Consider the following 23,571-nt stretch of genomic DNA (forward strand, 5'->3'; position numbering starts at 1 on the left):
TGTTTTTACAACAGGGGCAGCCTGGCCCCAAGGTGAGCCTGGTGCCCCCCCCCCCCCCCCCGGGCCCGATTTCCTGGGGTTTTTCCCCCAAAATGGGGGGCGGGGGGAGCGGGGCAGGGGGGGCTCAAGGCAGGACCCCCGGGCACCTGCGTGGGGCAAGCGGCTCTGGGGTTGTCACCTCTTGGGGGGGGGCTGTCACCTCTTGGGGGGTTTTGTCACCTCCTGGGGGAGGTCGTCAACTCCTGAGGGGGCTTTTCGCCTTCGGGGGGGGATGAATTGGGGGGGGGGGGATCCTGGGGGGTGCCCCCCCTTGGCTCACCCCATGCTCTGCCTTGCAGGGGCAGAAGGGCGAACCCGGTGATATTAAAGATGTAAGTGTCGGGGGTGCACGGGGGGACCCCCCCCCAAATCGGGGGGCCCTGTTGCTGCGGGGGTGGTCTGGGGGGGGGGGGGTCTCTGCCCCCACCGGTCTCACCCCACCCTTGTCCCCCCCCCTCCGCAGGTCGTAGGACCCCGAGGGCCTCCGGGACCGCAGGTGGGGAGCGCGTCGGGTTGCTCCGGGCGCATCGCTGGAATGTTCGTGGGAGGGGGATGCGGGGAGGGGGGGCGCGGGGAGAGCTGACCCCCCCCCCTTCTCTCACAGGGCCCGGCAGGGGAGCAGGGACAACGAGGGGACCGAGGCGAGAAGGGGGGAGAAGGTGAGAGCAGACCCCCCCCCCCAGCAAACCCCCCCCCCCCCCGTACTGGTGGGGTGCTGCAGAGAACTGTCACGCTCGCCGCATGGATGACCCCCCCCCCTTTTCCAATCCCCCCCACCCAGGAGCTCCCGGCCCCCGGGGCAGGGATGGAGAACCCGGCACCCCTGGGAATCCCGGCCCCCCCCGGCCCCCCCGGACCTCCCGGCCCCCCCGGCCTGGGTGGGGTGAGTATCAGGGGGGTTTTTTTGGGGGTGAAAGGAGGGGATTTGGGGGCGGCCGGCGCGCTCAGCCCCCCCGCCCCCCCCCCGCAGAACTTCGCGGCGCAGATGGCCGGCGGCTTCGACGAGAAGGCTGGAGGCGCGCAGATGGGCGTCATGCAGGGCCCCATGGTAAGGCCCCCCCCGCCCGGGACCGGGGACCCCCCCCCCCCAAACCCCCCCCACCCCCAGACGGATGTGGCAGCGGGTCCCATCGCGGGACACAGGGGACCCCGCGTTGCCAAGGACTGTCCCCATTTTGGGGGGCCCCCCCTGCTTTGGCAGGTGATGGGGGTGGTAACCACCTCACACCCCCCCCCCCCCCCCCATGACACTGTTCTCTCCCCCCAGGGCCCCATGGGACCCCGCGGCCCCCCCGGACCTTCGGGCGCTCCCGTAAGTACCCCCCCGCCCCCCCCCCCCAGGCTTGGGGGTCTCTGCGTGGGCACCCCCCACCCCGCTGATGCCACCCCTCTCCCTTCCAGGGTCCCCAAGGATTTCAAGGCAACCCCGGCGAGCCTGGCGAGCCCGGCGCTGCTGTGAGTGCCCCCCCCCGACCCCCCCGACCCCCCCCCCGGCTGGGGGACGTGCCACCCACCAGCTCCCGCTCACCCGCTGCCGCTCTGTCCCCCTTTAGGGTCGCGATGGGTCCCCGGGGACCACCGGGACCTCCTGGGAAGCCTGGCGACGACGTGAGTCCGCCGGCGAGCCCCGGCTGAGGACGGGCAGCTCGGCGCAGCAGTGGCCCCGGCCAGAGGCCCAAGGGGGGGTTTATTCTCTTCCCCCCCCCCCCCCCCCCCTCCAAAAAATCTCCTTTCCCCGCAGGGTGAGACAGGAAAACCCGGCAAATCCGGCGAGCGCGGCCTCCCCGGCCCCCAGGTAAGGCAGTGCTGGGTGGGATCCGGACCCTCCCCGGGCGGGAGCACCCCGCAGCCGCCGGCACCCCCAACCCCGGCACCCCCAAACCATCACCCCCAAACCATCACCCCCAACCTATCACCCCCAACCTATCACCCCCCAACCCATCACCCCCAACCCATCACCCCCAAGCAATCACCCCCAACCCATCACCCCCAACCCAGCACCCCTAACCCGGCACCCCCAACCCATCACCCCCAACCCATCACCCCCAGCCCGGCACCCCCCAACCCGGCACCCCCAACCCCATCACCCCCAAGCAATCACCCCCAACCCCATCCCCAAACCCATCTCCCCCAAACCCATCACCCCCAAACCTGGCACCCCCAACCCATCACCCCAAACCCATCTCCCCCAACCCTGTCACCCCCCAAACCCATCTCCCCCAACCCTGGCACCCAACCCCGGCACCCCCAACCCTGTCACCCCCAACCAATCACCCCCAACCCATCACCCCCAACCCGTCACCCCAACCCCGCGTTCTCCCCACTCGCTCGCAGGGTGCTCGCGGCTTCCCCGGGACGCCCGGTCTCCCGGAGTGAAAGGCCACCGGGTGAGTGTCCCCCCCACCCCCCTGCACCCTCGGGGTCCCCATCACCCGGTGGCGCAGAGGGTGACCCCCCCACCCCCCCCATGTCCCTAGGGCTACCCCGGCTTGGACGGCGCCAAGGGAGAGGCGGGGGCTCCCGGAGCCAAGGTAAGCGCTGGGCGCCCGTCCCCGCGGCGTCGGGGCTGGTGGGTGCTGGGTGCTGCGCCCCGGGGCTCACCGGCTCTGCCCGTCCCCGCAGGGCGAATCCGGCTCACCTGGCGAGAACGGCTCCCCCGGCCCCATGGTGAGTCCGCGGGGGGAGAAAAGGGGAAACTGAGGCACGGGGGAAGGGGGGTGTCGCCCACACCCCCAGCCCCTGGCTGGGCAGCACCGAGCCCGACGCCACGCCGTGTCCCCCCAGGGTCCCCGCGGGCTGCCCGGAGAGAGAGGACGGCCCGGTCCCTCCGGCGCTGCGGTGAGTGGGACGCTGCCCCGGTGACACCCCGGTGACAGACACCCGGTGGCGGGGGGTCCGCCCGCCTCACCCCCCCGTGACTCCCCCCACCGTCTCCCCCCAGGGTGCTCGTGGCAACGACGGTCTCCCCGGCCCGGCTGGACCCCCCGTGAGTAAAGGGCTGCTTGGCCGCTTCCCGGGTGTCACCCCCGTGGGGGACAGCGGGGTCCCCTGGGACCCCCCCCGAAGCCTGCGCAGACCCTCACGCTCTTCTCGCCCCCAGGGACCCGTCGGCCCGGCCGGAGCCCCCGCTTCCCCGGAGCCCCCGGCTCGAAGGTAAGGGGGAAGGGGCTTCTCCCAGCGGGGGGAAACTGAGGCACGGCGCCAGCTGCCCCCTCCCCCCCCCCCTCACCCCGACTTTCCCCCCTCCAGGGTGAAGCTTGGTCCCACCGGCGCACGCGGTCCCGAGGGTGCCCAGGGTCCCCGCGGGGAATTCCGGCACCCCCGGCTCTCCCGGCCCCTCGGGCGCCCCGGTAAGTGCCGTCCCTCGCCGTGTCCCCCCCGCAGCGGCTTCTCCCCGCGCGTCCCCTGGCCTGGGGGCCGCGGGGAGGGGGCTGAGCCTGCGAGCGGGGGGGGGGGGAAGGGGTCGGTGTCTGCTTGGCGGTGGGGAAACTGAGGCACGGGGAGCAGAGCCGGGCTCAGCGGTGTCGTTTTTTAGGGTAACCCAGGGACCGACGGCATCCCCGGCGCGAAGGGCTCGGCGGTGAGTATGGGGGGGGGGGGGGGGGGGGTGGTCTGGATCCCCCGGGGGGGGCTGGGGCTGGCGAGGGGGGTGTCGAGGGCTGAGCTGGGATGGGGGGGGACGTCGTGGGGACGTCGTGGGGGACACGGAAGGGTGCTGGGGGACCGGAGGCTGCGGGGGGCTGGGGGATGTGGGATGCTGGGAGATACTGGGGGATGCTGGGGGAGGTGGGAACATGGGGATGCAGAAGGGTGCAGGGATGCTGGGGGACACTGGGGGATGCTGGGGGACGTGGGATGCTGGGGGACGTGGGGACATGGGGATGCGGAGGGGTGCGGGGATGCTGGGCGACACTGGGGATACTGGGAGATACTGGGGGATGCTGGGGGAGGTGGGGACATGGGGATGCAGAAGGGTGCAGGGATGCTGGGGGACACTGGGGATGCTGGGGGACGTGGGATGCTGGGGGACGTGGGGACATGGGGATGCGGAGGGGTGCAGGATGCTGGGGGACACTGGGGATACTGGGAGATACTGGGGGATGCTGGGGCACACGGGACGCTGGGGGACGTGGGGACATGGGGTTATGGAGGGGTGTGAGGATGCTGGGGGACACTGGGGATACTGGGAGATACTGGGGGATGCTGGGGCACACGGGACGCTGGGGGACGTGGGGACATGGGGTTATGGAGGGGTGTGAGGATGCTGGGGGACACTGGGGATACTGGGGGATGTGGTGATGCTGGGGGAGGTGGGGACATGGGGATGAGAAGGGTGCAGGGATGCTGGGCGACACTGGGGATACTGGAGATACTGGGGGATGCTGGGGGACATGGGATGCTGGGGGATGTGGGGACATGGGGATGCGGAGGGGTGCAGGGATGCTGGGGGACACTGGGGATGCTGGGGGGGCCCTGGGGGTGCTGGGGGATGTGGGATGTGGGGGGCCATGGGGTCGCTGGGGAGCACGGGAGCACTGTGGGACACGAGATGCTGGGGGACGCGAGGGTGCTGGCGGCTGTGGGGACGTGGGGTGGAGGCGGGGGGAGGGCCGGGGCTGGGGGGGCCATGGGGCCGTGCCCCCCTGACCGCAGCTGGCTCCTGCAGGGCGCCCCAGGCATCGCCGGCGCTCCAGGCTTCCCCGGCCCCCGTGGCCCACCCGGCCCCCCAGGGTGCCACCGGCCCGCTGGGACCCAAGGGACAGACGGTAAGAGCCCCCCGAGACCCCCCGAGAGCCCCCCAGAGCCCCCCGAGATGGGGACCACGGCCCTGGCCCCGCCCGCTGCCACCTGGCCCCACCCACTGACAACACACCCCGCCCACTGCCACCTGGTCCCACCCACTCTGCAACATGCCCCGCCCATGCTGCCACAGGCCACGCCCCCATCCGAAATTTGGGGTCCCCTGCCCTTGGATCGCTCCTGGGTCCCCAAAGGGGCCACCGGGAATGGGGATGGGATGGGGGTGGGGACGGGGGTGGGATGGGATGGGATGGGGGTGGGGGTGGGGGTGTGGGTGGGATGGGATGGGATGGGGGTGGGGGTGGGGATGGGGATGGGACTGGAATGGGGATGGGATGGGACTGGGATGGGGATGGAGATGGGACTGGGATGGGGATGGGATGGGATGGGACTGGGATGGGACTGGGATGGAGATGGAGGTGGGACTGGGATGGGATGGGGTTGGGGATGGAGATGGGACTGGGATGGGATGGGGTTGGGGATGGAGATGGGACTGGGATGGGATGGGGTTGGGGACAGGGACAGGTAAGAGAACTGGGATGGAGATGGGGATGAGGAAAGCGACAGGGGACGAGGATGACAATGGGGACAAGGACAGGGTTGAGGTGGGGTCAGGAATGAGGACGAGAGTGGGGGAGAGGGGATGGAGACGGGGACAGGGATGGGGACAGGGATGGGGTGGGGACAGGGATGGGGATGGGGACAGGGATGGGACAGGGATGGGATGGGGACAGGGATGGGGACAGGGGTGGGGATGGGGACAGGGATGGGGACAGGAATGGGGACAGGGGTGGGGATGGGGACAGGGATGGGGACAGGGGTGGGATTGGGGACAGGGATGAGGATGGGGATGGGGCCATGGCCTGGAGAGGGGCCTGGGGCCGGGGACAGCCGTGGGGACGCCGCGGCCCCGTCCCCCACCGCCCTCTCGCTCCCCAGGGAGAACCCGGCATCGCGGGCTTCAAAGGCGAGCAAGGACCCAAGGGCGAGACGGTGAGTCCGGGGGGGCCGCGCCCAGCACCCCCCACCTCGCCCGGGGGTCCCCCCGTCCGGGGCCGGAGTGTCTCGTCGGCGTCTAACGAACCTCTGCCCCTAACGAGGCCCCCTCGCGGGGCAGCGTCCCCCCTCCCACGGGGGAACAATGGCCTCTGTGTTCGGGCCCCCCCCCGCTGGGGACATTCCCCCCTCGCTTCATTACCCAGGCTCAATGCGCGCGGCCGGACCCCCGCCGCGGCGGCCCCCCAGCCCCGGCGCCAGCGGCACACGGGGCACGGCGAGGGGCTCCCGCCGGCACCCCACGGCCAGCCATTTATTGGGGGGGGGGGGGATGCAGGCAGGGCCCCCCCCCAGCATGCCGTGGGGGAGGAAGGCTCCTCGTGACCCCCTTTTCCTCCTCTTCCTCAGGGACCCGCAGGACCCCAAGGTGCCCCTGGGCCAGCTGGTGAGGAAGGCAAGAGAGGAGCCCGCGGTGAACCCGGTGCTGCCGGCCCCGTGGGACCACCTGGAGAGAGGGTGCGTGGCCCCCCCGCACCCCCCAGCGAGGTGCTGCCCCCCAAAACCTCCCCCCTGACCTCACTCCTCCTCCTCCTCTTCCTCCATAGGGTGCTCCCGGCAATCGCGGCTTCCCCGGGCAGGACGGGCTGGCTGGACCCAAGGTGGGACGTCACGCTTGTTGGCAGGGGGTGTCCATGGGGTGACCACCCCCTGAACCCCCAAACTCACCCCTCGCCCCCCCCTCCCGCCCCACGCAGGGTGCTCCGGGCGAGCGTGGCCCCGCCGGCCTCGGTGGTCCCAAGGGAGCGACCGGAGACCCCGGGCGCCCCGGAGAGCCCGGGCTGCCGGGAGCCAGGGTAAGAACCAGGGGGTCGCATCCTGCCCCTCCTCGAGGGGGCTGCCTGGGAGGGGGATCCTCACTGCGCTGTGGGGTGCAGGACCATGTGGGGACAGCGGTGACAATGGGGGGACCTGCTGGGGTCAGCGACGGGGAGGCTCTTCGGGGTCAATAGGGTGCTTTTGGGGCCAATAAGGTGCTTTTGGGGACAGTAAAGGTGGTTTGGAGTTTGATAAGGTGCTTTGGGGGTCAATAAGGTGCTTTTGGGGTGGTCAAGGTGCTTTTGGGGTCAATAAGGTGCTTTTGGGATGGTTAAGGTGGTTTGGAGTTTGATAAGGTGCTTTGGGGGTCAATAGGGTGCTTTTGAGGTGGTCAAGGTGCTTTTGGGGTCAATAAGGTGCTTTTGGGGTGGGTCAAGGTGCTTTTGGGTCAATAAGGGGGTCAATAAGATGCCTTTGGGGTCAATAAGGTGCTTTTGGGGATGGTTAAGGTGGTTTGGAGTTTGATAAGGTGCTTTTGGGGTCAATAAGGTGCTTTTGGGGTGGTCAAGGTGCTTTTGGGGTGGTCAAGGTGCTTTTGGGGTCAATAAGGTGCTTTTGGGGATGGTTAAGGTGGTTTGGAGGTTGATGAGGTGCTTTGGGGTTGGTGAAGGTGCTTTTGGGGTCCGTAAGGTGCTCTTGGGGTTAGTCAAGATGCTCTTTGGCATGAAGATGCCCTTTGGGGTTGGTTCAGGTGCTCTTTGGCGCTAATTATGGAATTCTTTGGGATTCGGCGAGGTGCTCTTTGCTAAGTCAGATGTTCTTTGGGGTTACCAAGACCCATTTGGGGTTAGTGAGGATGGAATTTGGGGCTAGCAGAAATGCTCCTCGGTGATAATTAAGTTCTTTAGGGCTAGCAAAGATGTATTTGGGGTTAGAAAAGATGTATTTGGGGTTAGCAAAGATGCATTTGGGGTTCAGAAGCTCCTTGGGGTTAAGATGCTCTTTGGGATTAGTGAAGATGCTTCTTGGTGGTCATTAAGATGCTCTTTGGTGGTCATTAAGATGCTCTTTGGGGTTAGTTAAGATGCATTTGGGGTTAGCAAAGACGCTCTTTGGGGTTAAGACGCTCTTTGGGGGGAGTGAAGGTGCTCTTTGGGGTCACCACCCTGCCCACCACGTTAGGGAGACCCCCGTGCCCCCTGCGTGAGCCCCAGGCCCAGCGCAGCGGCTGGGAGCCGGGCAGGACGGGGTGCCTGGTGTCCCCCCGCCTCGGGGCCGGCCGCTGCAGCCCCCCCATTACTCCCCTCCGCCGCAGGGTCTCACCGGCCGCCCAGGCGACGCTGGTCCTCAAGGCAAAGTCGGCCCAACCGTAAGTGACGCTCCGCGGGGATTCGGTCTGGGGGGAGACGCCGGGGTCTGGCGCCGGCCCCGCTGACGTCCCCCCTCCCCGCAGGGTGCTCCCGGCGAGGACGGCCGCCCCGGCCCCCCCGGCCCGCAGGGTGCTCGTGGCCAGCCTGGCGTGATGGGTTTCCCGGGTCCCAAAGGTGCTAACGTGAGTATTGACCGATTTCTACCCAAAACGGGGCCGCAGCCCGGGCGCGGAGCCCATCACCGTCCCCTCCCTCCTCTCCCTAGGGCGAGCCTGGAAAAGCCGGTGAGAAAGGACTCCCCGGTGCCCCGGGGCTGCGGGTGAGTTGTTTTCCCTCCCCCACTGCCCCCCCCAAACCCACATCGTGGGGTTGCTCCAGCATCGCAGAGACCCCCCGAGGCATCCGCAGTCTGCGGGTGGGGAAACTGAGGCACGGGGGCCGGGAGGGTGGAGCGGGTCCGCAGCGTCGCGCCTGGAGCCCAGCACCGGCTGGTTGCTCTCCTCCGTAGGGTCTCCCTGGCAAGGACGGCGAGACGGGAGCTGCCGGCCCCCCGGGACCTGCCGTGAGTGTCGCAGCCTCGCTCACCCGGGGCCAAAACCTGCTGGAAACGGGGGGGGTGGGGGGTTGGAGCCCCCCTGGATTATGGCAAAGACCAGCCCGGGTCTGCTGGGGACGGAGCCTCTGCGCTCGCCTGCCCTCAGGGTGTTGGGGCTTGGGGATTTCGGGGTCCCCCCACGATTCCGGCTCAAGTCCTGGGGCGGGGGAAGCCTGAACCCCGAGAGGTTTCGGGGTCCTTCACCTCCGTCCTTCCGGCAGGGTCCTGTGGGCGAGAGGGGAGAGCAAGGAGCCCCCGGTCCCTCCGGCTTCCAGGTGAGCACAGGGGAGGGGGGTTTGGGGTGCCGGGGTCGGGGTGATGCTCGTGGGTGACCCCAAGCCCCCGTCCCTGGGGGTCTCGCTGCCGCTGCGCTAACGCTGCTGCTTTCCCCTCCCAGGGGCTGCCCGGGCCACCAGGTCCCCCCGGAGAGGGCGGCAAACCCGGAGATCAGGTGAGGCCCCGATTTTCCCTCCTCTCGGGCATCGCCCGGCTGCAAAGGGGGGGTCAGGACCCCCGGCAAGCCCTGGGGCTGACCCCCGACTCTTTTTTCCCCCGCCACAGGGTGTTCCCGGAGAAGCCGGTGCCCCCGGTCTCGTCGGTCCCAGAGTGAGTATCACCCATCCTCCTGGCTGGGGGGACAGGACGCCTCTCCCTGTCCCATGGCGGGTTTTGGGGGGCTCGAGGGGGTTGGCAGAGCCCGGCCACCCCCATCCAAGGCCATCGGCTTCCCCAGTCCTGGTGGCTCAGCCTCCGCTGCAGCCCGTCCCCTCTCCTCCCAGTACATCCCAGTCCCTTCGGGGCAGTGCGGGATGGATGCTCTGCCCACTGTCCCCGGGGACATCCATGCGAGGGACACTGTGACCCCCACCGTGGCCTCTTCCTAACGCTGTCCCCCCCCACCCCAGGGTGAACGCGGCTTCCCCGGCGAACGTGGCTCTCCCGGCGCTCAAGGGCTGCAAGGTCCCCGCGGGCTCCCCGGCACGCCGGGCACCGACGGACCCAAGGTGGGTGACAGCGGGGGCCAGGGCTCGGTGTCACCGGTGGAGCTGTGAGGCTGGGGGTCTGCACGTGGGGGGGTTGGCACCCCAATGACTGCACCTTCGCTCTGCTTTAGGGTGCGACTGGACCGGCCGGCCCCAACGGCGCCCAGGGACCCCCGGGGCTGCAGGGAATGCCCGGCGAGAGAGGAGCAGCCGGCATCGCCGGTCCCAAGGGAGACCGGGTAAGTGACGGGTCCCGGAGGTGTCCCGAGCGGCGTCAGGTCTCAGCTCGGCTCACACTGCCTCCGTCCCCCCCCCCCCAGGGAGACATCGGAGAGAAGGGTCCCGAGGGAGCCCCCGGAAAGGACGGCGCACGTGTAAGTGGGACGGGGACACGGCGGGAGCGGGGCGGCTGGCCGGGGGTGCTCGTGGTGGCCTGGTCCTCATCTGTGTCTCCTCCGTAGGGTCTGACGGGTCCCATCGGTCCCCCCGGCCCCGCTGGCCCCAACGGCGAGAAGGTGAGAGCCCGGGCAGCCCCTCGGCTGCCCCCACCCGAGGGAGATGCCGTCCCCTCCTTCCCAACTCGCCATCCTTTCTTTTCCAGGGTGAATCCGGCCCTCCTGGTCCATCCGGCGCTGCCGGTGCCCGCGGTGCCCCCGTAAGCGCCATCGCCCCACAGCCCCCCGGGTGCTGGCGGTGCCGCCCATGGCCCCGCTCCCCCCGTTCCCCCCAATTTAACCCCCATCTCTCCCCCGCAGGGCGAGCGCGGCGAGCCCGGTGCCCCCGGTCCCGCCGGATTTGCCGGCCCCCCGGTGAGTATTTGGCCCCGTTCCCCCCGGCGTGGGCTCAGCATCGGCTCAACCCGCTCACGGCGCCCGCTTCCCCACAGGGTGCCGACGGGCAACCTGGTGCCAAAGGCGAACAAGGAGAGCCCGGGCAGAAGGGTGACGCCGGCGCTCCCGGTCCCCAAGGTCCCTCCGGTGCACCTGGCCCGCAGGTGGGTGCACCCGGGGCACCCCGAAAGAGGGGGTGATCCCTGCGGGGGTCCCCATCCCTGGGAAATCTGGGGCATCGCCTGGCAGGCGTGTGGCAGCACCGCCGGCGTGTTTCCAACCCGTCTTCCTCCTCTTCCCAGGGTCCAACTGGTGTAACTGGTCCTAAAGGCGCCCGAGGTGCTCAGGGCCCCCCTGTGAGTATGGGGGGGGTGGGCTGCGGGAGGGGGTGCCTGCGGGGAGCGCGGTGCAGCACCCGAGCCGCCTTTCTCCTCTCCTTCCCCAGGGAGCCACCGGATTCCCCGGCGCTGCCGGGCGTGTGGGACCACCCGGCCCTAACGTGAGTTGGGGGGCAGCTGGGATGGCTCGGGGGCAGCCGGGATCTCTTGGGGGCTGCCGGGATCTCTTGGGGGCTGCCGGGATGGCTCAGGAGCAGCCGGGATCTCTCGGGGGCAGCCGGGATCTCTTGGGGGCTGCCGGGATGGCTCGGGGGCAGCCGGGATCTCTCGGGGGCTGCCGGGATCGCTCGGGGGCTGCCGGGATGGCTCGGGGGCTGCCGGGATGGCTCGGGGGCTGCCAGGATCGCTCGGGGGCTGTCGGGATCGCTCACCCCCAGGGCTGGGGGCTCAGGAGACGCTGCTTGCTCTGTGTTGGGGGCCAGGCAGTGGAGGGTCTCCAAGCTAAGGAGCCCCCGGGCGGTGCCGGGCAGCTCCTCACCCCATAAAAAGGGGCTTTTCTGAGGGTCTTCAAGCACAGGAGCCGAGCCGGAGCGCTGACGGCGCTCGGATGTGGGTGATGGAGGCGGAAAAGCCGTCGCCGTTTGCTCTAACCCTGTCTTCTCCCCCCTCAGGGTAACCCAGGCCCCGCCGGTCCCCCCGGCTCTGCTGGCAAAGATGGTCCCAAGGGCGCTCGTGGTGATGCCGGTCCCCCGGGCCGTGCCGGTGACCCCGGTCTCCAAGGCCCTGCCGGCCCCCCCGGCGAGAAAGGCGAACCGGGCGAGGATGGCCCTGCGGTAGGTCTTTTGGGGGGCACCTCCCTCCGTGTGCTCACTCGGTGCTGTGCCACCCCCCCCCACGGGGTCTGATCCCCCCGCTCTGCCTCCCCGTAGGGTCCCGACGGTCCCCCCCGGTCCCCAAGGTTTGGCAGGACAGCGTGGCATCGTCGGCCTTCCCGGACAGCGTGGCGAGAGAGGCTTCCCCGGGCTGCCGGGGCCGTCGGTGAGTCGTCACCCCCCGCGCTCAGCCCCTTCCACCCACCCCGTACCCCAAACCGCTCCCGGCAGCGGCATCACCCCTGCTGGGAGCTGTCGGAGCGGCCGAGCTTGGCTTTCCTCACCTCAGCACCGTGAATTTGGGTGCTCGGAAGCCTGCGCAGCAGCTCGGAGGCTGCTGGAGCCCCGGGGGGGGCTGCATCGAGCTCATCACGGGGCCACCAGCCCCCTCGGGTGCAGCTCGAGCACCCCAGGGACCCCAATCCTGGGTGCGGTTTGGGGTTTTGCAAAGCTACCAGGAGCCACCGAGGCCGGCGGCATCGGGGCAGGGCAGTGACCGGTGTGGGGGGCTCTGGCAGCCTTAAGATGAGGCGACGGTGACGGGCTGCGCCGGGATCTCCCCTGCTCACGGCTTTTGTTTTTCTCCCCTTCATTAGGGCGAACCTGGGAAACAAGGAGCACCCGGCTCTGCGGGCGACCGAGGCCCCCCCGGCCCCGTGGGTCCCCCCGGTCTGACGGGTCCCGCCGGCGAACCTGGGCGCGAGGTGGGCAGCACCCCGGCCAAGCGGGACGGTGCCTGTGTCGGTGCTGGGCTCAGGACCATCGCGGTGTGACCCCCCCACCGGTGTCCCTGGACACTGCTGGTCCCGCAGCCGGAGAGCCCCGCGCCGTAACTCGGCTCGCGGAAATCACCGGCACCTTTTTGCCGGCGGTTTTTGCTTCGAAAGGATTCTGGCACGCGTTCTGCTCCATCCCACAGTCAAGACTTAATTTCTCTCCTTCTCCCAGGGTAACCCCGGCGCTGACGGACCCCCCGGCAGAGACGGCGCAGCCGGCGTGAAGGTGAGCTTGCCCACGTGCTTCCCTCGGCGCTCGCTAGCCGCGTGCCCTCTCATCCCAGCCGAAAATCTGGCGGGTCTGACCACCCCCTTCTCTCGGCGCAGGGCGATCGCGGCGAGACCGGTCCCGTGGGTGCCCCCGGCGCTCCCGGTGCCCCCGGCGCTCCCGGCCCCGTCGGTCCCACCGGCAAACAAGGAGACAGAGGCGAGACGGTGAGTGCCGGCACGTTGGTGAGGGAAACGGCTCGTTGGGTTTGAGGTCAAAGAATCACAGAATCCCAGCATGGTCGGGGTTGGCAGGGACCTCTGTGGGTCACCCAGCCCAGCCCCCTGCCCAAGCAGGGTCACCCAGAGCAGGTGGCACAGCACCGCGGCCAGGCGGGGCTGGAATATCTCCAGAGAAGGAGACTCCACAGCCTCCCTGGGCAGCCTGGGCCAGGGCTCCGTCACCCTCAGAGGGAAGAAGTTCTTCCTCGGGTTCAGCTGGAGCTTCCTCTGCTCCAGTTTGTGCCCGTTGCCCCTTGTCCTGTCGCTGGACACCACTGGGAAGAGTCTGGCCCCGTCCTCCTGACCCCCACCCTGCAGATATTTAGAGGCATTTCGAAGGTCCCCTCGCAGCCTTCTCTTCTCCAGGCTGAACAAGCCCAGCTCCCTCAGCCTCTCCTCATAGGAGAGATGCTCCAGTCCCCTCCTCATCCTCGTAGCCCTTGTCAGGGGAGACGGCAACCACCCCGCGCGCAGATAAGTGAAGAAATAGCAGCGGCCGCTGGGGAGCAATTAGCTACTCGGAGTAATTGGGAGAGCCCGGCGAGTGCCGTTAGTGGCTGTCGCTAATTCAGCCGTGCCCCGAGTGCCGATAGCGGCTCCGAGCATCTTCCCGAGGCTTCCTGAGCACCGAGAGCCCAGTTTGGGCTCTGCCGACGCACAAGCACGGCCCGGGGAGCTGCAAGCACCGGGACCTCACCCGGGGAAAATCCGCCGGGGCGTTGATTTGCGAGGATCGTTACTCGGCGCCGGTGCTCCGGCGGAGTGAAGATGCCGTGCGGCTCCGGCAGCTGCCGATTCCCGGTGCTGCGAGGCGGGCGGCTCACACAGCCCCGAAGGCACAGGAGACCCCCCCGGACACCCCGAGCTCCTGGCCCCTTCGGACTCCCTGCTTTTCTCTCCGCAGGGTGCACAAGGTCCCATGGGTCCCGCGGGTCCCGCTGGTGCTCGCGGCATGCCGGTGAGTGATGCCGGGCTCACCGGGGCGTCCCGTGTGCCATGCACGGGGTCCTGGGGCGCGTTGGGCGGGGGTCTGTCACCCTGAGCCTGACTCGTCCCCTTCTCCCCTTCCAGGGTCCCCAAGGGCCTCGCGGTGACAAGGGTGAGACGGGAGAGGCTGGAGAGAGAGGGCTGAAGGGCCACCGCGGCTTCACTGGGCTGCAGGGTCTTCCCGGACCACCCGTAAGTGCTGTTTTTGGGAGCCCAGCTCTCAGCCCCCCCGTTTCTCGCCAGGGAGCTGGCACCCTTCGGCGTGCCCGCGGCCGCGGAGGAAGCCCTGAGCCCGTGCAAAGGCTTTGCTAAGGGCTGAGCACCCCTCGGTGCTGGGCGTGCAGCCGTAACCACCCACCCCCGCTTCCTCCTCAGGGTCCTTCTGGAGACCAAGGTGCTGCTGGTCCCGCGGGTCCCTCCGGTCCCAGGGTAAGTCCTGCCCGTGGCGTTTGGGGAGGGGAGAGGAAGAGGAGGCACCTCCGTCCTTGAACCCGCCCTGGGTCTCCTGCCTCGCTCGCTGACAGCTCCCCAGCGCCTTCCCTGCCCTGGGGTCTTGCAACGACCTGACCCCTGCTTCGGGGCTCTCTTCTAGGGTCCCCCCGGCCCCGTCGGCCCCTCTGGCAAAGACGGCTCCAACGGCATGCCCGGCCCCATCGGTCCCCCTGGCCCCCGCGGACGAAGCGGCGAACCAGGTCCTGCGGTGAGTAAAAATGCCAGCGGTGGCAGGGAAGGGGGGGGTCCGGCTCGTAGAGCAGCCCACCAGAATTGCATCTTCTTCCTCCCATAGGGTCCTCCCGGAAACCCAGGTCCCCCCGGTCCTCCCGGCCCCCCCGGCACCGGCATCGACATGTCAGCTTTCGCTGGCCTGGGTCAGACAGAGAAGGGTCCCGACCCCATCCGCTACATGCGGGCGGACGAGGCGGCCGGCAGCCTGCGGCAGCACGACGTCGAGGTGGACGCCACGCTCAAGTCTCTCAACAACCAGATCGAGAGCATCCGCAGCCCGGAGGGCTCCAGGAAGAACCCAGCCAGGACCTGCCGCGACATCAAGCTTTGCCATCCCGAGTGGAAGAGCGGTAAGAGCCTCCATCCCTGCCTCCTCCCCTTGTATCCCTCTCCCCCAGCCCCAAGAAAACAGCGAGGTCCACCATGCTCTTTGCTCTGACCTCCAAAACCTCACGTTCACACACACCGCTTGTCCCCCCTGCTGCAGGAGACTACTGGATCGATCCGAACCAGGGCTGCACCCTGGATGCCATCAAAGTTTTCTGCAACATGGAGACAGGCCAGACCTGCGTCTACCCCAACCCCAGCAGCATCCCCAAGAAGAACTGGTGGACCAGCAAGACCAAAGACAAGAAGCACGTGTGGTTTGCAGAGACCATTAACGGCGGCTTCCACGTAAGTGTCCCCCCCCGGCTGGCGCTGCGCAGCGGGAGCGGGAAGGGAGGTTGAGCAGGGGAAGGCGTTGGTTGGAAGGTTGGGACGTCCTTCCTTGGAGTTATGTTGATGGATGTTATGCGAGGGACTGGCTGTTCTAGAGGACTACACTGAAAGCTTGGAGATGGGTCAGTTGGGCTTTGATTTTTGCAGCCATCTAGGAACGTAAAGTATGGAAGTCCTCTCAAAGGGTGGCTGGAAATAGGGTTGTTATGACACCCCCAGGCTTTAATGTCTCGCCTCTTCCCTCCAGTTTAGCTACGGCGGTGAAGACCTGTCTCCCAACACTGCCAACATCCAGATGACCTTCCTCCGCCTCCTGTCCACCGAAGGCTCCCAGAACATCACTTACCACTGCAAGAACAGCATCGCCTACATGGACGAGGAGACAGGCAACCTGAAGAAAGCCATCCTCATCCAGGGCTCCAACGACGTGGAGATCAGAGCCGAGGGCAACAGCAGGTTCACGTACAGCGTCTTGGAGGACGGTTGCACGGTAAGTCCACAGGCGCCTGCGAGAGAAAGACGTAGACTATGAGTTGGGGTTCAACCCACGAGGTTGCTGTTGCCTTGGAGGGCTCCAGAGCATCTCATAACATCCTTCCTCCTTGGTTTCTCCCCAGAAACACACTGGCAAATGGGGCAAGACAGTCATTGAGTACCGATCGCAGAAGACCTCGCGCCTGCCCATTGTAGATATTGCACCTATGGACATTGGTGGAGCCGATCAGGAGTTTGGCGTGGATGTTGGCCCAGCGTGCTTCTTGTAAAAAGAGTTGTTTTATTTGTGTTTGTTCGTCGTTGTTGTTTGTTGTTTTTTTTAAAAATCCAGCCCAATACCATAAAAGAAAACTTTCAAAAGCCCAAAACCCACCCCAAGGACCTGAGTACTTTCCAATCGCTCGTCCGACTTCTGCACTGAATGGCTGCAATGACCCCTCGATTCACGCCCTTCCGTCGGGGACCACCGCCTCTTTCCAACGCCGGCCGGGCAGGCTGCGAAATCAGAAAACCCACGGTCTTATTTATTTATTCTCTTCCTGTAAGACCTATTTTTTAGGTCAGGTGGAGGTGGGAATCTAAGTGGCAGGTACGATGGCCCTGCCCTGGCAAAGGGATCTCGCCAATCCAGGTATCATGAATCCCCTCCCGCCCCCTTCCCTCCCCCGGTGTATCACCAGCAGGAGTGCTAATGTATAATACGATAAAAAAAAAAAAATGGTGCTATTCTTGTAAAACAAGTCTGTATTTTTTAACATCAGTTGATATAAAAAGAAAAAAAAACTTTTGGTGGAGAGTACATGTTGGTCTGGGCTTTGTTTGTCGGCGGGTGCTGCGGTCTGACTCCTTTCTCCCCGTTGTTCGGCCATGATAAGGGAAGGTTTTGGGTCAATCTCAAACTTTTCTGGGTTGAAGCTGCCTCGCACTAAGGAAAAAAATCAAAACAAAGCAAATAAATCCCCCAAAAAGCCAAAAAAAGGGAAGGGAGAACCATTTTAAGTGAAAAATCTTGAAGCACCAGGAGCCGACGCAACAGCCACGAGGTTCTGTTACGGGATCTCCTGTCCCATCGCCCCCTGAACAGAGCGGGGGTGAGTCGAAGGAAACCAGTAAAACCAGTGAGGAGAGGCACGCTGAGACCAGTCCTCACACAAATCAGTACGGCCACAGCCAGGCGGTGCCCCCTAAGCCTCCTCCCATCGGCGCCACGGAATTGGTCCCATTTTGTGGTGTGAGATGTGGCTCCAGGGGACATCTCGCGGTACCACGGGCGGTGGAGTTCGCAGCCACGGCGTGCGCGCTGCTGGTGCGTCAAGCAGCTGCGCCTTCACGGGGTCAGGGAAAGTTATGTACGTGAACTCTCTTCATGGGGCTTGCAAATTAGAGGAAAAGCCTCAGTAGTTTAATTATTCTTTTTTATTTTTTTACTATCTGAAGGAAAATTACCCCACAAGAGCTGGAAACACGCTCGAGCTTTAGGCGCAGGGCGTAGCGGGCAGCTGTTGACTGGGGGTTTTAGGAGTTTCAGACTGCTTTTATGAAAACCTCAGCTCTGCGCATCTGTCAATAGCATGGGCACCACAGTTTTTCATTAAGAGAAATTATAACTTGAAAGGATTAAAAAAAAAAACAAAACCCTTTTAAAAGTGCTGCTTTGGGGCCCTCGTCTCACAGCTAAACACTCACAGCTGGCAGCATGGGCTCCTGCTGAAGCACCTGAGGCAGCCTCTGGGCTGGGACCTCTGGAAAACACTGGCAGAAGAAATTCATTACAGAGGATTGGAGGATTAGGCAGGATTTTCAAAATAAAACACCCTTTAAAAGGCCAAATACTTTGCCACATGACCCGGAGGGCACAGCTGATTATTAGTGCTCTGGCACAAGTAACTCAGGGCAAAGCCCCTCTCCTGCTCAACCATGCAGTGGGTTCCTGCTGCCCAGCGAGCCCCCCCCCAGAATCACCCAGCAAAAAGCAACCCCCCCCCACAGCAGGCTGCTTGTAAGACCTGGCCCTGAGGAGCAGGAGGGCAGGGGTTATCCCAGGGCTGCAGCTGAGACAGCAGCACGGGTGGGAACAGCAATGTTGGGGAGCAGGAGGCTGGGTCACCCCCCAAGGAGGAACCAAAGCAGCCAGGACTGAGGTCCAGCGGCCTGCCAAGAGGGAGGAAGCTCGGGAAACAAGCAAAGCTCACCATTTCCTCATCTTCCTTAAAAAAGAAAGTTCAACTCATCATAAATTGATGGGGTTACGAGAGTCACATGAGCAGCTCGTGAGCGAGGTCACCAGGGACGGTGCAGCATGACAGACCCCGAAGCTGGGTCGGTGACACCAGTCCCAGCCGCCCCGGGTGGGAAGGGAGCTGCTTCACTGCTCCAGCTCCTCAGCCCCCATTCCCCAAAAATCCTCAGCAGGAGAACAGCTACTCCTGGGCAAAAGAGGACACGACACCAGACCCAAGGCAGAGCACCGACTCCAGCATCAGCCTGGTCTCCACAGGAGAGAGACAGAGCTTTTCCTCAAACAAAGGATGCTGCGCAGTAGCACACAACGCGGCTTTAATCAGGAGAATTCAGCTCTAGAAACCCCACTAGGCAGAAATTCTTAAAAAATAAGAAAGCAAGGTGTGGTTTTATTTCACATTCGCACAAAATCAAGCATCCCTCACTGACAAGCGCCACGCTCCATTTCCTCGCGGCCTTCACCTCTGCTTTGTTTCCGCACTCGCGGCCTCGCACCCAGCGGGCGGCCGGAGCACGGCGTAGGCAGAGAGGAAACCAGGGCAGCGCAGCGACCAGGTTCCAGAAAAACTACAAAAAGGGCAGCAGCAGGATGAATCCTCCAAGGTGCAAGCCCACAGCGAGGACTGCGGCGGGCTGAGCTTTCGCATTTATTTGCTTTCGATGCCATCCGTCGGGAGCAGGCTCCGGGGAGAGGAGCCTCTGAAACACCCAGCTCCCGCAAAACCACTTTGAATCCACGCTCATTCGCAGCGGGCACAAGCACGAAGCTACAAGTTCCCCGGCTTCAAACCCCAGAGACCCTGCAGCTGCCAAACGTGGAGAGAGGAAGGGTCAGAGCCACGTGCGGAGGAGGAGGAGGAAGGTCTAACTCACACGGACCCTTCGTGTGTCCCCAACGCCACTGCGCTTACTGAGGCCGTTCTCGTTACGCCTGCGGTGTTCTGGTCTCAGTTTGCTGTAGGTGGCCTCAGCTGCCAGCAAACAAAATCCGCAGAGGGAGCGCGTTTCCAAGGTTTCCATTCCTTTGCCTCCAAGTTGCAGAGGTGGAAGCCTTATCTGTGCGCTCTTTACAAGAACCATCCCTTTTTATCAAGCCCTGCTTTGAAACAAGCCAGTGACACACTGCCACTGAACAAGAGTGGAGTAAGTTAATTGCACAGAACTAATCAGTTTACCCTGAAAGGACCCCACACAGTGCTAAGCTTCAAAACAGCTGCGAAAGTCAACTCTAAAGCTTTGGGATCTTCAGACCCCGTTGCAGGAAGCTTGCGAGTCCGGTTTCCCTACCGAAAGCGAGTCCTTCGGAAGCGAAGAGGAAGGCAGGCCCAGCAGGACCCTGCCTCTGGGCAGGGGCCCGTGTGCTTGCACACAAACAACACCCCAAGCAGGTTTCGTGGACAGGCCAGCAACGCAGCCCAGCTGCACGTGGAAGAGCGCGGAAGACCCCCAGAGTTTTCAAATATCTCCCAACAAAGTCACTCGCGATCCCTCTGCTTCCCTTCGAAAGCTCCTGGTCCCTTCTAGAAATCCATCTGCACAACCATCCACCCACGGAAAGCATCGGCTGCGTCCTCAGGACTTGCTCTGGGCTTCGGCCGTGCCTCGCATCGAGTGGGACGGCAGCGGGTCCCAGGCAGCCGTGGAGTTGGTACTGCAGTCCACGTAGTGGTACGTCTCCAACGCGCTCTGCGTCACGTGGCCGATGTACGAGAGCTTCACCGACGTCCTGGGAGGGGAGGGAGAGCAGTTTGGTGGGGACGGGACCCGTGACAGAAATCCCTCTATCAAAATAAGAAACCCCAGCAGGTTTGCACTCGTCGCAGAACCCCTCCTCCCCCTCGAAAGCTGCAGATCCTCTCAGATTTTTGCTGAGGACCGCTCACTGCAGCGGGCAGGGATCTGCAGAGCTGGTGAGTGCAGCCCTGGAGCACACCACCCCTCACGTGCGAGCTCAGCGTGCAGCAATCTGGTGTCTTCCCCTCTCTATCTTACATTTCACCCAACGGTGTCAGCTGGCCCGGGCTAAAAGCTGACGCAGTGAGCCAGGCTGGGGTGCTCGCCAAGAGGGATTTTCTTCCTGTACCCTACAGCTGCTGTGGCAGCAGCTCCCTTCCAAGTCAGGAGCCGAGCAGAGAACCACCCACCTCATGAAGATCACAATGTTATGGACCTTCACCTTGGGAAACGTGCAGAAGAAACTGGAAGAGACCAAGACAGAGAAGTAGGTCAGCACGGGCCAAGCAGGGCTGCAGAGACACTTGCGTTTCTCGGTATCTCCTGACGATGTTTTCCCTTCAGTGCTAACTCAACTCGAGACGTGGTCCAAAAACCACGTCGCAACAGCCCGACAAAGCGGCCTTTCAAGTCGTTTCTAGCAAACGGTTACTTTCCAGGAAGTTACCAGAAAACAAGTCATTACCAGAGCAAGTTCTAGCTAAAGGAGCTCAAACCTGCCCTCTCCCCAGCTACATACAGAGAGTAGTAAATCCTTACTACACATAGGAGAAAGATCCACCCAGCTCCGCCTTCACGGTGAAATTCACCTGTAGAAGTAAGAGGAAAACACCTTCACATGGAGCCTGAGTACTCACCTAAATCCATCCCTTCCATTTCCTTCCAGCCGCTGCGCATAAAGCACAGGCTACTCCAGCATTAGACTATTTTGCCAAGCAAAGCTTTAAGGTATAGCTAGGCTACCATCAAGTTAACTCGCAGTAGCACACAGGCTTTCTACTCCATTTGGTGACGCTTATACCGCAAGCGCAATGGAAGACAAATACCAGTTTGTCACTCAGCGGCTGGATGCTGGAGACGTTGGTGATCTGCTGGGTTCCCACCACGGTGTTCATGTACTGCACCTGGCTGGTCAGGCTGGTCACCGTCACTGAGTAGAAGTTGGAGTTCCTGATCCGTAAGGTGGCCTGGGCGGAGAGAGGGGAGAGACGTGAGTAGCAGTGGCCTTCCCGGCAGCTCAGCACGGATTTTATTCCCATCAGGAACACGGATGCACAAAAACCTTACCGTGATGGCAAGAACGACCACGGAGTTCTTCTTGTCGAACCAAACCTGGACCACTTTAATACCATCGTCGTCCACCAGCACCGAGTGGGGGAACAGGAAGAAAATCACCAGCCCCGACACCAGCAGGCAGAGCAGCACGGAGAGCAGGACGTACAGCTTCCTGGGAGAGGCAGGGAAGGGGTCACCACCTTCGCCCTAATGGACCTCACATCCGAAACCCAACCCAGCCAGCAAACGCCACGTATTTGTTCTTCCCTGGAAGAGACACCGAAGCGCTGCTCTCACATTTTCAATATCTGAAGTTGCTCAAAACCATCACTCTCTAGAGAGTTTATTTTTCAGTAATGAGTAACCACAGAATCATTTTCGCCACCATAGAGTTTTCCCAGTCCAGTACTTTTACCGTTGGCAGTTTCTTTCTAAAAGCTTCAGGAAAGGGCGCGGGGATGAAGCGTGTGAGTAGGATCATTGTTTCCACGTTCACCCCACAGGGGGATTTCACAGGAAGTGTTTAAAGTTACACTTCAAATTGTATTTGTTGGCACGCATGGATGAAAACAAACCACTAGATGAAGGAGAGGCTGCAGACAGAGTGAAGTGCTTCGTTGTGGCAGTAAACGACAAAAGAGCCCTGTTTGCTCTTTGCAGAGACCCAATTACTCTCTCACTACACACTTACGTTCTCTGTGGGCGAAGCCGTTGGTCACTGTAGGGTATCAGAGCCACCAGCTCATTTACCTGCTCTGGAAAGCAAAAGAACACGTTAACCGATTCTATACACCTGCAAGGTCACTCCTGCAAATAAGGAACATTTTCTTTTAGTATTTAAGCCCAAAAGGAGCAGTCACCTGTGGGAATGCAGCCAGTGCCTTGGCAAGTGGGACAGGTGATGCTGTCCTGACCTGTGAACTCAACATATGGGAACTTGGCAATGTCTTCCACGCGGTCTCGGCTGTCGAGTAAGTCATCATCGCCGTCGTCAGGCTTCTTCGTCTGCCTGGAGGCGGCATTATTAACAGAGAGGGAAAGCACAGAACCCATCGCAGCTGCTGCAGGAAAGCCGCATAACCTACGCGAGAGGCAGCAAGAGCAGTCCTGGTCAGCAAAGGGGAGTTCAGCCCGCCTCCGGCTGATGAGGAAACCCTGCCCCGAACTACAGGCATGAAGGGAACAACCGGCCCCCTCAGAGACCCAAGCCCACCCCCCCCCCACAGAGACACACTCCCAAGGGTCCAGGTTCCCCCCCAGAGAACCTCCCCCCCAGCACCCTACAAAAAGTGACACCCAACTTGGGGACACCTCTATGGAGGCTCATTTCCACCCCCTCCCCCCAAAAAAAACTCCACAGAGCCAGGCCTGCACCCCCCCAGGACCCCCTGAAAGAGGGACATATCCTTCCTCCACCAAGGACCATGCCTCCTCAGCTACCCACCCCCCCAAAAAGAGAGACACACCGCCCCCCAACACCCCCCACCCGGAGACCCACGGCCCCTCAGACCCCGCCAAAAAGGAAAGGCCCCCTCAGAACGACACACACACCACCCCCCCCCCCAAGGAATAGCGACCTCGAACGACCCCACAGGGACTTGTCCCCCAGCACCCCCGTAACGAACAACCCTAACACCCCCTCAGGCACACCCCCCCCAGACAAAGGGGACCCCCAAAAGCCCCCCCCCAACACCAACGAGGCCCCCCCCCAGCCCCGCGCAGCCCCTCAGACCCGCTGCCGCCGCTGCAGCCTCTTCCCGCGCAGCCGCCGTCTCTATGACAACGCCGCGAGGCGGCGGGGGGCGGAGCCCAGCCCTCGCCCCACCCCTCTGGCGCAGGCGCGCAAGGCGCCGGGCGGGATGGGGAGGGCGGGTTTCCGCAGAGCCCGCCCCCTCGCGAACGCCCCGCCCCGTACGCACCCACCTGGGAAAATGGGCGGGGCTTTGGGGGGCAACGCCTAGCTGTGACGAGCGGCCCCGCCCGGGCGTGCCTCTCCCTCAGTGCGCATGCGCCGAAGCGCAGCGGGGCGGTGCCCACGACCCCACCCCTTTGGCGTGGCTGAGGGGGCGTGTCCGGAGGTGCGCATGCGCCGGATCCATGCGGGGGGTCCCCGGGGGCGGGGCGGGGGGGGCTGGGTAAACTGAGGTGGGCGGGTCTCCGTGCGCATGCGCACTGCGGGGCGCGCCGCTCCCTGCCCACGCATGCGCACGCGTGGGGCGTGGCGCCGGGGCAGAGCGCGCATGCGCGGGGAGCAGGCAGGGGTCGGTCACCAGTATGGGGGTATCTGACCCAGTATGGAGCCTTCTCACACCAGTATGAGGGCTCCCATCCCAGTACGGAGCCTTCTCACACCAGTATGAGGGTGCCCATCCCAGTACAGAACCTTTACACACCAATATGAGGGTAGCCATCCCAGTACAGAGCCTTCTCACACCAGTATGAGGGCTCCCGTCCCAGTACGGAGCCTTCTCACACCAGTATGAGGGTAG

General features: G+C 64.2%; 3 protein-coding genes across 3 annotated transcripts in view; 2 read left to right on the plus strand and 1 right to left on the minus strand.

The window, feature by feature from the left end:
- LOC142365110 (uncharacterized) overlaps positions 1 to 3,196 on the plus strand; it is a 4,043-nt gene extending 847 nt beyond the window's left edge. The window contains 18 exon segments of the mRNA XM_075445569.1: positions 15 to 32; positions 339 to 371; positions 503 to 535; positions 644 to 698; positions 821 to 876; positions 878 to 922; positions 1,010 to 1,087; positions 1,307 to 1,351; positions 1,441 to 1,504; positions 1,598 to 1,647; positions 1,781 to 1,834; positions 2,374 to 2,401; positions 2,404 to 2,426; positions 2,517 to 2,570; positions 2,662 to 2,706; positions 2,824 to 2,877; positions 2,981 to 3,025; positions 3,140 to 3,196. Coding sequence (XP_075301684.1) covers positions 15 to 32; positions 339 to 371; positions 503 to 535; positions 644 to 698; positions 821 to 876; positions 878 to 922; positions 1,010 to 1,087; positions 1,307 to 1,351; positions 1,441 to 1,504; positions 1,598 to 1,647; positions 1,781 to 1,834; positions 2,374 to 2,401; positions 2,404 to 2,426; positions 2,517 to 2,570; positions 2,662 to 2,706; positions 2,824 to 2,877; positions 2,981 to 3,025; positions 3,140 to 3,196 — 837 coding nt within the window.
- A 92-nt stretch (positions 3,197 to 3,288) lies between these two features.
- Positions 3,289 to 16,550, plus strand: COL2A1 (collagen type II alpha 1 chain; the record flags this gene model as incomplete). The annotated part of the gene is given in 37 exon segments (XM_075445570.1): positions 3,289 to 3,389; positions 3,575 to 3,619; positions 4,706 to 4,805; positions 5,779 to 5,832; positions 6,244 to 6,351; positions 6,441 to 6,494; positions 6,591 to 6,689; positions 7,967 to 8,020; positions 8,105 to 8,203; positions 8,287 to 8,340; positions 8,530 to 8,583; positions 8,838 to 8,891; positions 9,014 to 9,067; positions 9,178 to 9,222; positions 9,522 to 9,620; positions 9,731 to 9,838; positions 9,920 to 9,973; positions 10,061 to 10,114; positions 10,201 to 10,254; positions 10,355 to 10,408; positions 10,486 to 10,593; positions 10,732 to 10,785; positions 10,875 to 10,928; positions 11,439 to 11,600; positions 11,697 to 11,708; positions 11,710 to 11,805; positions 12,236 to 12,343; positions 12,588 to 12,641; positions 12,743 to 12,850; positions 13,809 to 13,862; positions 13,976 to 14,083; positions 14,267 to 14,320; positions 14,484 to 14,591; positions 14,679 to 14,967; positions 15,105 to 15,292; positions 15,585 to 15,827; positions 15,955 to 16,550. Coding segments are annotated over 37 exon segments (3,345 nt in total), but the record flags the coding sequence as incomplete, so codon positions are not given.
- A 1,820-nt stretch (positions 16,551 to 18,370) lies between these two features.
- TMEM106C (transmembrane protein 106C) lies at positions 18,371 to 22,897 on the minus strand. Its single transcript, XM_075445684.1, has 8 exons — positions 22,815 to 22,897; positions 21,943 to 22,163; positions 21,774 to 21,837; positions 21,095 to 21,254; positions 20,854 to 20,994; positions 20,567 to 20,616; positions 20,218 to 20,271; positions 18,371 to 19,799 (listed from the first exon to the last, which is right to left on the minus strand). Exons 2-8 carry the CDS (start codon positions 22,133 to 22,135, stop codon positions 19,646 to 19,648), a joined length of 816 nt encoding a protein of 271 aa, XP_075301799.1. The 5' UTR covers positions 22,136 to 22,163; positions 22,815 to 22,897; the 3' UTR covers positions 18,371 to 19,645.
- Between the last annotated feature and the right edge of the window lie 674 nt (positions 22,898 to 23,571).

This window comes from Opisthocomus hoazin, chromosome 32 (genome assembly GCF_030867145.1).
Source record: "Opisthocomus hoazin isolate bOpiHoa1 chromosome 32, bOpiHoa1.hap1, whole genome shotgun sequence".
NCBI lineage: Eukaryota > Metazoa > Chordata > Aves > Opisthocomiformes > Opisthocomidae > Opisthocomus > Opisthocomus hoazin.

Coding starts and splice junctions, on each gene's coding strand:
- TMEM106C (XM_075445684.1), bottom strand. CDS start 22,135: ATGGGTTCTGTGCTTTCCCTCTCTGTTAATAATGCCGCCTCCAGGCAG. Junction 20,617..20,853: donor AGCCGCTGAGTGACAAACTG/GTATTTGTCTTC, acceptor TTACTTCTACAG/GTGAATTTCACCGTGAAGGC. Junction 20,272..20,566: donor GGATCTTTCTCCTATGTGTA/GTAAGGATTTAC, acceptor GGTCTCTTCCAG/TTTCTTCTGCACGTTTCCCA.